Consider the following 12,539-nt stretch of genomic DNA (forward strand, 5'->3'; position numbering starts at 1 on the left):
TGGGTACTAGATTTTGTGGGGTGATTGCTTTGCAAGTTATGTGAATCTCTGATTACTATGCTGTACAACTGAAACTGGCATGTTATTGTATGCCAACAATTGAAAAAAAAAAATCTCATTGAATTGTACAACATAAATACGAGCAATTGATTGTCTATTATATTTCAATAAAGCTGGAGGAAAAAAAAAAGCCTTTGGAGCTCAGCCCAAAGGGTTCGATGGTGTTTCAGCTGTTCTCTTCCAGCTCCAGAAGGGCACTTGCTGTTATCATCAATGATCATTTCCATTCCAAGTCCTTGCTATGCAAGAGTGTGGGCTGCCTGGCCAACACTGGACTCTCACCAACATAGCCATACTGGCCAGAAGACTGGCTACAGAGGTTTTGGAAAAAGAGTGCCTTAGTCCTAATAGACTGTGCCTTATTAAATTCTAGATCTTTAAAAGAAAAAATAAATGTTAACTACATTAGAAATTATTGTTTTAAATAGATTTAAAATTATTATTTTAAATCAAAGAAAAGGTACTAATTAAATACAAATTTAAAACAATTTTAAGTACAGGACAAATATTAATTCAGTTATCCTAAGTATTTTTGTTTACAATCTCAAATAATCACTATGAGGTGATTTAAAACAAAAACATAACTTGCCTATTTGAAGATTTCAAGTACAAATATGTCTAAATAAAAGGCAATTCTAAAAAGAATCTGTATTAGACACTAAGAGCATCATATAACTAGCCAAATGCAAATCAGTCTAGTCATTTGACAATAAACATTGTTATTCAAACAAATCAGTCCATTCTCTGTCAAGCGCTTTGTTTAGCTTCTGACTTAATGTATGCATCAAATAAGGATCCAAGAAGAAAAATCAGCTATTCCCAGTATAAATGAAATAATGTACAAGATTCTTTCAAAGAGAACTGAGATTACAATGCTCTTATAAATGAGATAAGAACACAAATCACTAACATTTCTTTCTGATTGATAATTTAAAGGAAAGATCACTATAAAGCAAAAGGAAAACACATGTTCAGGTTAGGTGTTACATCATTTTAAAGCTAGATATACAGAGTGTTTTACTTGTAAATTCCTTTTTACAAATTATATATATATATGTATATATGTGTGTGTATATATACACATGTGTATATATATATACACACACATATATACATAAGACGACAATGAAGTCTAGTCACAGAGCAATTTACAGGCTCAATATATTTTTTACACTTTGCTTGCAATAAAGGCAGTAACATAGATTAATAACAAAGTTTGGAGAGATGGACAAAATTAACCTACTCTAAAACAGGAAAAAGACATCAAGCATAGTGTGCCTAAAACAATTATATATGAGAGAAAGGACTTTCTTATCAATCAGTTTTAGACATCTGCCTCCTAGTCCCAAACAAGGTTGGTGGCAGAAAAACATCTCAAACTGGTCATCATTTAGGGCAGAGCAAGAGCCTTTAAAGAAAAAGAACAAAACTGGTGACAGCTTGTCAAGACCATACCCTGGGAACTTCCTCCACTGTCAATCCACAATCTACATCTGAACCAAGAGGCCTGATGTTGTCCAGATCTTGGGATTTTCTGTCAAAGGCTTTTTAAAGAGGCACATGTAAGAAATAGAGAACACACACTGGGCAAGTAACAATATTACCAAGGCTGTCAAGATGATCTGTTTGGTGTTTTTCTCCATTCTGCTATCATGCTTCTTTGCATTAAATCAGCTTAGGAGATAAATAAACAGCTTTTCAAACTCCTTTTGCTGTCAGAAGCTTGACAAGAGAAAGTCCCAAACACACACACAATGCTGTGATTGACCTACCTGTAGCATGCCTTGACCATTTCCTTCTATGGTACCTTCATAAGTGACATGCAGTCGAGTCAGGGGTTTTTCACATCTATGATTTAAAAATATATTCCCTTATTTATTTTTTAATGGTAAGTATTTCATTACAGAAAAATCTGAAAATATACATTAGCTACATAAAAAAAATTAGAATCACTCCAAATCTCAAAAGCCAGAAATAGATTCCTACTGTTAACTTTCTTAGTATGTGTTCTCCCATTTTCTTATTGTAATATGAAAAAATGTACATTTTTAAATTAAAATGCGATAATATACTCTTTTGAAACCTATTTTTCACCTACAAAATATCAGTTTCTCCTCTTTAAGATTTGAAAACTTCTCAAATTATAAAAAGATTAAGATCTATAAAATTTTATTATTATGTTAGATTGTCAACCTAAGGAAAAATATAGAAACACTTTAGAATAAATCATATATGATTCTCAGATAGGCTTTATTTTCATTGGTCAATAACTGTATGTGTATGTGGGTGGTCTTAATGAAAATACATGACACAGAAATTCTGATCTATGATATTTTTATATTAATAAAATTGACAGATGAATCTAGTATCTGTAAGTCACAACTATTTTCTTTCATTTTTATACACCATGGCAACTAAGTTGTTTATGGCATACAAGACATGCCACCCCAAAATAAGGCACCTTGGCATACTGAATATTTTAAGCTGAAGAAGCCTGAGAGAATGGCAGAACCAAGATGGTCACCTGGACCCCGCCGCCCCCTTTCCCTGAAACAGGCCATAAAACCCTCTGTGAGCGGTACCCTCCCTATAGCCAAAGGTAAAGAGAAACCTCATTATTAGATGATATATTAGATGACAAAGGGATCCCAAGAAAAATCATAACAGGCCACCTAACAAACACGCCACACTGTCTCTCTCAGTTTACCTCAATAATTCATACTCCTTAACCTATTCTATTTCTCCATGACTGCTCTTCATCAAACCTAGCATAAGAGTACAAAAGTAATCTGCCCAAGGCTAGGTTTGGGTATTCATTTCCTTATGAAGGCTCCCATGTCATGTAAAACTTATGTAAAATAAATCTGTATGCTTTTCTCCTGTTAATCTATCTGTCTTTGTCAGTTTGATTTTCATATCTAGACAGGGACCCGAAAAGTGTTTATCTGGTTTACATTATATTAAAAAACCAATTCCATTTTATTAATAGCATTTGATAACATTTTTCCTTAGTAGATATTCTCTCAATTACTTACAGAATAAAATATAAATTATTATAGAAAGTAACAGATGAGACCCAAACCCCTAACTTGTATAAGGATGGCACTAATTTTGGGGGGAGGGGAATTATATATTTTTTAAATCAATTACATACTTTTAAAAACAATTTAGCTAGGGAAGCGCTATTTACTTACTGGGATTTGCTTTCTGCCTGGTTTCAGTAAGTCCAAATACATTTCTGGTTAGGCTTCAATCCAACAGATTTATAGCCTTAAACTTGGAAGGTAATTTAGTATAGGTTTTGTTCTAAGAACTTTGTTTGTATTATTTTTTAACTCATTTAATCCTCACAATAACCCTATCACTACCTTCTTTTACAGATGGGAAGACAATGCAGAGGAAGCAGTTAAGTAATCTGCTCAAGGCTAGTAAATATGAAGCAATAAATATTTAAACCCAGGTAGCCCAAGTCAATGGTCCAAGCTCTTACTTAACCGGTATGCTATACTTTTAGAAAAATTACCTTCCAAATCCCTCTTTCCTAGCCATTTTATTCCAAGGGAGACCACCTTTGAGGATACTACTGAAATGATACAGCAGCATAAACCAGAAATCTCTGGTTTGTCAGTCAGGACTTCAAAACAGAAATCTCAACTGTTGTCAATAATTCTCCATGTCAAATTATAGCACAGTTCTCAATAAAATTATGAAATTGCTAGAAACTTTTTTAAAAATCATCTTCCAACTTCCTGACAGGTCTCCTTTCTGGCCCCAGCAAATCCTCCATTCCACTGCCCCAGGAATCAAAGACATAGCCTGTTCTGGCTCTCTGTGATTAACTAAGCCTGACTAAGGTATTTACTGATAATCACAGGGGTAACTAAAACATGCCAGAAACTTGGAAATCAGAAAAGGCTCCAACTTCCTGGGACCTGTTTAGCCCCTTACTCTTGGGAATACCAACAATCCTCATCTCTTCTTCATCCTCCCTGTTTAAGTGAATGCATGTTTCTGGTTCTCTGAAATCTGGGAGATTGAGTTTAGTTACATTCAACTCATTTATGAAGCAGCTAAAACAAAACAGAGATCCAAAAATATTTTTTTAAGTTAGAAAGGTTACCAAGTTAAATTCTGCCTATCCAAGTTAAAAGAAATATCTAGATCTTACTTAAGGGTAAAGTTAACAGACAGAACAGCCTCGTAGATCTCTGTATTTTGATCTATCCCTTCTGTCCCAGGTGGTAATATACAAATAAGTGTCCTTTCACACTACAACCAAATGAATGTCAGAGGCAGTGTACAGATCCTGAGCTGAATTAAAAACAAGCCCTCTGAATGATCTATAAAATCTATACCAAAATGACGTGAACAAAATACTTGTATTCCTACTAGAGACTAATAGAAGAGCTAAGAAAAGCAATCCTCTGTACTCTGGTCTGGGTGAATAATATAGCAGATTGTTATTTTTAGTTCTAGGCACCATATGTTAACAGGAACCAATGGCCTGGGATGTGTAGAGAGCAGAGATAAAGGGTTTAGAATTCCTATTACATGTGAAATAGAAGAAATGAGTAATTTTAGTATGTACCTGTGTGCATTGTTAGAGGTGGGGTGAGTCAAAAAAGCATTAAGATACATGAAGGAGGGCTAAATGTTAAAAAAATAAATAAATAAATAAAAATTATTGTAGTTCCAGAAGGAAGAACCAAGAATGGAGGTGGAATTATGAAGAAAGAATTTTTTAGTGAGTGAAAGTATTAGATAATAATTTAAGAGGCCAACTGAGGTGAAACAGTGAATTTTCCATCACTGAAGCTGTCTAGTCTCTGTCATAAGTATTATCAAGTTGATTGATATTTTTAGTAGGCAGCTGGATCAGATGACTTCCTGGGGTCCCTTTCATCTCTAATATGCCATGATTCCGAAATACTGTACATGTTTTCTTCATTTGTTTCAATTTTGTTTTCCTTTTTCTTTTATCTACTTCTATTAATAATCATCTCAGCCATGCAGTCAGCCTCCTAAATAAGTTTTTCTTTCACTGCACAAATAAGCATCGCTAATGAATAAAAACACCATGGGAATGCCACCTAAACAGATATGCCTTCTCAAGTTAACTCCCTTTAGAGTGAGTCCCTTTCATCACTAATTCCAAACAAAACAATTACAAACTACAATAAAAGTTATTAGCAAGTGAAAATGAGAGGCATGGTTAACATGAATGCACACCAAAAAGATTGCATTTAGTATGTCTGATCATGTCCTCATGTACATTGAAAAAATTGATCCATTCTCCTTTAAGTGCTTTGGGGATTTGCTCTAGATTAGAAAATGTGTTAACTATTAAGAAATCTGAATCAACTCAGACTGATTATTTTCTCCTCAGTAATTTTAGATAAATAATAATAAAAAAAAAACCTGTGAATTAGCAACTTCCACAGATATGCCAATGGACAACCAGACATAGAAATTCTTGTCCCTCACACAAATTCTAGGTAATTACTATTTACATTTTAGTTTAATAAGAATATTAAAAAACTTTTCCTAATCTTGTCCTTCAGGAAGAAAAGCCATAAAATACAAACACTAACCAAAAAAGGAGAGTAAAGAGGAGCATTATATATTGGTGTTCCATTTAATATTAGTATCTTTACACATAAAACTCCTTAATTCTAAATAGGACTTTGTTTCACAAGACAAAAATAAGGCAAAAGAATAGACGTCAAAATGTTGCAGACTTTTATTTAAAAGGCACAAACTTTCTAACAAGTGCTATCAATGGATTGATTGCTTATGAGAAGAAATTCCCTAGCACTAGGGCAATTAAGAGACTGGAAACCCATCTTTTAAGGCGCTGTAAATTAAAACTTCTAGTGGTAAAAGTGTCCTTCTAATTCTAAGATTCCAGGATTATTTTTATTATTATTACCTTTCCCACTCTGGAAAATCTTCAAGGCTCTGTCTTGTAAATGTCACCAACCCAGTAGGTTCTACAAAAGCAATAAAAGAAAAAACACACCCAGAATAAGTTTCAATTTTAAAAAGATTATATATATTCAGTAAAAGAATGGGTCTAACAATGGCTATAAAACTAATCAGGAAATATCAAACCTAGTGTTATAATACAACAGAAGATTGATTTAAAATAATATCCTTATAGTAGGAAATCTTTCTATGAAACAGCCCTCACACTAATACACAAAACTATACAAACAACAGCAAAACACTAAGCGAATTTGAGCACTGGTGCTTTTTAGTGACATTTTCCAAAGTGCATATATTTTAAAGAAATAATTGGGGCGGGTGGGGGAAGGTATATAATGGGTGTAGCTTATACAACAAAAACAAATCTAAATTTTAATCCGTAGACTCCTTCTCAAAGATGAACTTCAACCCTACACCTAAACACTGGTGAATGTAGACATATTTATGTGTTTTATAATGAAATAAAATGTCTAGGATTAAAAGAGAAAATTGTTGGCATGCCTCTGGAGTTGACACAGCCAAATCCAGGACTTAGATGATATGCAGTTGCTCTACTTATAAGGCTCCTTAGCCAGAAGGCAGAATTACTTTGAGAAGACAGATGACATAGTTTTCAAGGAGCAATAGATATGAGAGGATAAAAACAGTATAATTTTAGAAGATCCTTTTTTGTTAGTTTTCCTTTTTAACTAGTGGTGAAAACAACAAATAAATCAGCTGGCCAAAAGTAATCTGTTGATTCCAATCAAAGAACAAACTAAAAAGGCCAGATTCTTTGTTTTCTTCTGTTTAAAAGAAAAAAAGAAAGCATTAAGTAAAGAGAAATATGTCAGGAACTATTAGCGATAATGGTGGTAGAGTCCAAATGAAAACTGAGCAATCATTTCATTCCTCTGAATAATTCCATATTTCTCTGCTTTCAGTCAAAAGCAGTAACAACTCAAAAATCATATGGAGTAGTTATATTAGAAAATAGAATTTTGTTAACTTGGGTTATAAAGTATTCTTTAAAAGTCTAACTTTCTTTAAAAGACAATTGGACAGCACATTTAAAACTCACAAGAGGTCAAACAATTCAAACACTAGTGAAGTAATTCTATTAACGGGAAACTAAGGTCTGTATCATCTTTCAGTAGCTTAGCAGAGAAGTAAGAACATTAAATATGCTTCATATACACCAGGAGAGACCAAAAGAAATTCATAAATAAACACTGCAAAGCAAAAGAAAAGGCAGAAAACCATGGCTCTTTAGATATAATAACAAAAATACTTTGAGAGTATGCCTATTATCTTTCTTCCATGAAAAGGTACATTTCATGCCAGAATAGGTTATTTAGGTTAATCAAATATTTCCTTTAATAAATCACAATATATACTGCATATGAATCATCAATTTTTAAATACTCCATCTACAAAATTCTTTATCTAAAACTATACTGAAAATAATTTAATTCAGAAAGCTCTTTAAAATCTTTCAGTCTCAAGATCTTCATTGCAAAAAAATATTGATGTTTGACAACAATGAACAGTTGGTCCTGATGGAACTATATTTTATCAATTCTAAAAAGCACATTTTTTCAGGTATTAAATTTCCAAAAATGGGATATATCTTTCATTGTCAAAGGTATCTAATCATTGTTATTGGTTTGGATTAAAGTTGAATTTTTCTGTAGAAGACATGCATCCACTATTGCTGTCATCTGACAGCACCACTGACCTGAGATCAGTGTGAATTAAATCCTCTGTTGCAGGTTTTTGTGGATCACACTGCTAATATGACTTCAGACCCCAAACTTGGGCTGGTGGTTCAAATTCTCATGGGAGATATTTTTGTCCCCTCTCTACCTAGTTCCAAGGATGACATTTTCAGCTTGTTTATAGTCCCTTTTCTGCAAGGCCAGGTTAACTTCTCATTTATCCTTAGACTAAGGGTACAGACCTTTGGTATACCAGCTTTATAAGAAAGGTCTCCTATGACTCCTCATCCTGAGTTTTTTCCCTTCTTAGTGGTATATAATATAATGGTATTTCCCATCATCTATGATGTCCTAGATTTGATGAAATATATGATACTTTTAAAACATTTCTATATTTTTAATATAGTTTCTATTCAGTAGACTCCCCAACTTCTACATAAAGTAATCATTAAATTGCAAATCTTTCTTATTCCACTTATTTTCTCCTTAAACCTGTAGCTTTACATCCTGAAAACCTACAGCATGTTCACTATATTTCCACAAAGAACTAAATTACCATGTATAGTGAAAAAGCCAGAAGATAAAATGTCTAATTACAATATATTTTTCCAGCGTGACTCATTCCTAATACTCATGATGGTTTATAAATTTCTAGTTGAAAAAAACAAAATTTTAGCTTTTTTCCTCAAATTATTTAAAATCCTGAAACAGAAAGACAAGTTAGCCTTTAGAGAGGATATCATGATTTGATTCAAAGGACAGAAAGTAAACTCTGAAAATTACTTAGGTATAATAATGGAATTCATTCTACTTAGATTTAGAATAGCAAAAAATGTACTCATTTTTGTGATAAAGTATTACAAATTCTAATTTGGTTTAATGTATCATATGTTTCAATGAGCCTTCATTTTCCTTAATATTTCATTTAGTACAGAGCACAAAACTAAAAATTGATAAGCTGAGAAATAAATAACCTTCTGTTAAAGAAGCATATCATTTTCCCCTTGAATTCCAAAATTCTGATAATTGATTCCTTTCAAAAAATCTGAACAATGTCCAATAATAACAATACATTCGGGGCGGGGGGGGAGGAGTGCCAAGTACACCATAATGGGAGATTACTTACTAAAGGAAGGATATGAGAAAAATAACCTTAAAATGATTCAATGATGTAAGACAATCCTACAACCTGGATGACCAGAAGTGAAAAGAATTCATTTCACTTGACCAGAGTTGACCTAGCAAAAGCAAACTTTTGAGATGTTCTGGTTTTCTTTATAACCAATTTGCAGGAAAGGCTACCCATTGATAATAGTTAACATTTATTAAGCATGTAACTTCTCATTTAATATTTATAACTACCCTATGAAGTGATTATTATTATTATTCTATTTTACAGATGAGGAAACTGAGACTTAGATATGTTAAGAAACTTATCTCTGGCCACTCAGCTCCTAGGATAAGAGTGGCAATGCCAATCTAGAATCAGCTAGTCACCACCTGCACTGGTTAGATATTTACCACCACTGCCTCAGTTGTTACCATTAACCTCAGGGAAAACAAGATGGCTGAGATCCAACAGAGGAAGACTGACATGTGAACATTAAGTACAACACTGTTTTATAAGAACTCTACAAAGAGTTTAAAAGAGGCATAAAAGAGAGGGATCTGTAGGAAGGTAACGAATTAGTGGACCTCTACAAATAAACTAATTGCAAAAGTCAATGCTTCTTTAAATAAAGAACACCCAAAATGTATTTTCTGGTCAATTTACTTTCTTTTGAAAGTATTAATTTATTGACTTTATTCATGTAAATCCATTAGGGTATGTTACACTGGTCTAATTTCAGGGTATGTAAACCCCACACACATTCATAGCACACATTTATGCATATACTGAACATACGCAAAAAAAATCTAGATTATAATACTGGATTATTTAGTTTGGGCAAGAAGGTGCACTTTGAACAGGAAGGTATACTTTGAACACAAAATATTCTTGATCTGAACTGTCCCCATCAGTGATAAACATTATAGAAAGAATGAAAGAAATTTACTTTTCTCTGTGACTCTTCTGAAGTAGCAGAAAAGCGTTTTAAGTTTCTCTGGTTTTCTTGATGAACGTCCTTCAAACAACCTGAAAGAGACCAAAAATAAGAGGATGAAGGACAATTTAAAATGCCTTAATGATTCACAAAAAACTAAGTCTATATTGCTACTAAGTAATAAAAGAAGTAATTCTTCCAGAATGAGATCCGGAGAGGACTGAAACCAACTAGAAGCAGGCTTCTTAAAAGGTGTTCAAGTCAGATGGTGCTCTCTAACCACGACTCTCCAATATATCTTCCTCGAGGGAGAAGGCACCATCTGGTCCCCCAAAGTCAATTAGGCCAGTGAGTTAATGCTTGATCATTTTCCCAATGGCAAATACTACTTATAATTCACAAATTTACTAGGTAGTTAAATGATTGAACAAAAATGGTATCTGAAAAATCCCTACGATTGTTTGTGTTGTAGGGGTAGTGGGGGAGGTGACAACAACAACAACAACTACTAGCAGGATGTTGGGGGACTAACCAACCTTGGTTAAACAAATATACCATTTGCATGGCAATCAAAACAATCCCAACTCTATGTCATCTAGTTTCCAGTAACCTGGACTTGTACTTCTTAATTTAGTTTTTTTTTGAAATGATGTGGCATTGTTATTGGTAACACATAATGCAATTTATCCTGAGGAAAGAAAAGCAGGGCTTTGGAAGCATATGACTGAGTAAGTTCTTCACTAAAAGACTTCAAACACAAAAGCATGCTTTTAGGCACAATATTTAGCTTTCCAAAGGCATTTAAAAATTATAGAGAAATTCCGTGGCTATAAATGATGTGGTATTATTCATCTGTCTCTAGTCATATACCCTGGCTTTAAAACCAGAACGCTTCAAGTAAAAGTTCACTTTAATAAGTACCAAAATGAGGAAAAATTTTCATGATTAGAAAAGCAAGCTTATGTAACTTTGCAGAGGGAAAAAGTTAATTCCATGAGAAAATTCTATTGAGCAAGTGAAATGAATTAGGAAAAGGGAAGGAAATGCAGATTTCAAATGACTAATTTTAGTGACCTGAAATTCTGAGAAAACAATTTATTTGAATATTTATTTCCTGAAAAGAATACTGTCAGAAAGCATTTCAACCAAATCCAAAATCTAATTGATTTTTTAAAAATTAATTTTTTAATAGTCCTTTGTAATATTTTTTACTCATCTAAAGGATCTTCTTTATCTAAAACGTTTATTATACTCTTAAAAATCCAGCTGCCTACCAAAAGAAAGGATCTTTGAGAGTATAAGTTTCAGCTTAGTTCCTTTTGCAACACATCAACCAGAACAGTTTGTTTAAATAAGAATGACAGTCAAAATGAAAAAGCTACTTGGCAGTTTAATTAAGCATCCTGTAAGAAATAAGATTTACTAAATAAATACCGTGGGATCCATTGCAAAATTCTTTTCCAGGTTCGCGCTTAGTAAAGGAAAGCAGTATTGATATAAAAAGACAGCCATCACCTTTTTTTAGAGATGAATCTATGTACAATATAATTCAATTTAGGGGGAAAAGTTCCTATTCCACAGAACTGTTGCATTATGAGGAGAAAATGGCTGTTGCCCTTAAGAATTCTCCAAAACATAAAAAATGTCCCTAGCTTCTCCATATAGTCAGCTCTGTGTAAAATCACGTGTAAGTTCATAAATTTCATAATAACCATGATGACAAATTATTAACATTAGGAGCCTCTTAGGACTACAGATTTATTATCCTCATAATATCGACTTTCTTAAAGATTATGTGGCTGTTATTATCACCCACTACAAATGAGCAGCAGTGTTTATTTTTGAGGTCCAAACCTTAGAGGTACAAATCAAGGAGAATCTATTCACTGCCCCCAAAACTAATTTCATATCACTATGTAACCAAATATGCTTTCCCATCTTCCTGATAGAGCAGAGAAGTGTGCATGGGATGGAGGTGGGGAGGGAAGGGGGAGGTATTGAGTAAGTCAGGGGATATGACATAGGTTTAAAACCTTTGTGTCAATTCTCAGACTTTGCTGCTGTGAAACTTTATAGCACTATGTATAGCCACCCAAATAAAATGAATTTTCCTCGAATGAAAACAAGTAAAAAATAACATAAAAACACAGGCAAACAGCATGAGTGAAAGTTATCACAAGAGTGATATATTATCCAAGGGACAGCTTTTGGGAGGGAGGAGGAAGACAAAGGAACTGAGGATGGTGCACCAGAAAGGAGAGACAGAAAGATAGAGCAGGGAAGACAGAGAAGAGATCAACAGAAATGGGCTGGAGACAAAGTAAGGGTATGAGAAAAAGAAACTTACACAGAGAGAAAGACAGACAATGAAAAAAAGACAAGAGACTCAAAGAGAATGAGGTCTTCTCATAATAATCAAGCACCATCCAATTTTTTAACTTTTCAACACCATTTTTTTTTAAATTTAGATTTTCAAGTACTAGGTATGAATATTTGAAGGCATTTTTCGAGTCAGCAGGTGTGTATGCACACATATGAACATAAAGTAGGCCATAATAACCCCTCTCCACATAGGGAAGACATTTTGGCATTTAACTGAATGATAATTATAGATTATGAAAGAACGCAAACAGAAAAAAAGCTAGTCTGACAACCTCTCTTTTGTTCTAAATAAAAGTTTTTATTTTTAAGGGAATAAGTCAATCAAGGGTCAGATATTTATTAACCGGTGTTTTTCTTTCCATACGCATAA

At 33.4% G+C, this 12,539-nt stretch overlaps 1 protein-coding gene across 3 annotated transcripts in view; it reads right to left on the reverse strand.

Moving 5' to 3' along the window:
• The window catches only part of PARG (poly(ADP-ribose) glycohydrolase), a 115,461-nt gene that overhangs the window by 45,779 nt on the left and 57,143 nt on the right, over window positions 1-12,539 (reverse strand). For all 3 annotated transcript variants that reach the window (XM_006916931.3, XM_015593247.2, XM_015593248.2), the window contains 3 exons: window positions 9,800-9,879; window positions 5,990-6,050; window positions 1,833-1,908 (listed from right to left, as the gene is read on the reverse strand). In XM_006916931.3, coding sequence (XP_006916993.1) covers window positions 1,833-1,908; window positions 5,990-6,050; window positions 9,800-9,879 — 217 coding nt within the window. The remainder of the gene's footprint in view (window positions 1-1,832; window positions 1,909-5,989; window positions 6,051-9,799; window positions 9,880-12,539) is intronic.

This window comes from Pteropus alecto, unplaced genomic scaffold (genome assembly GCF_000325575.1).
Source record: "Pteropus alecto unplaced genomic scaffold, ASM32557v1 scaffold287, whole genome shotgun sequence".
NCBI lineage: Eukaryota > Metazoa > Chordata > Mammalia > Chiroptera > Pteropodidae > Pteropus > Pteropus alecto.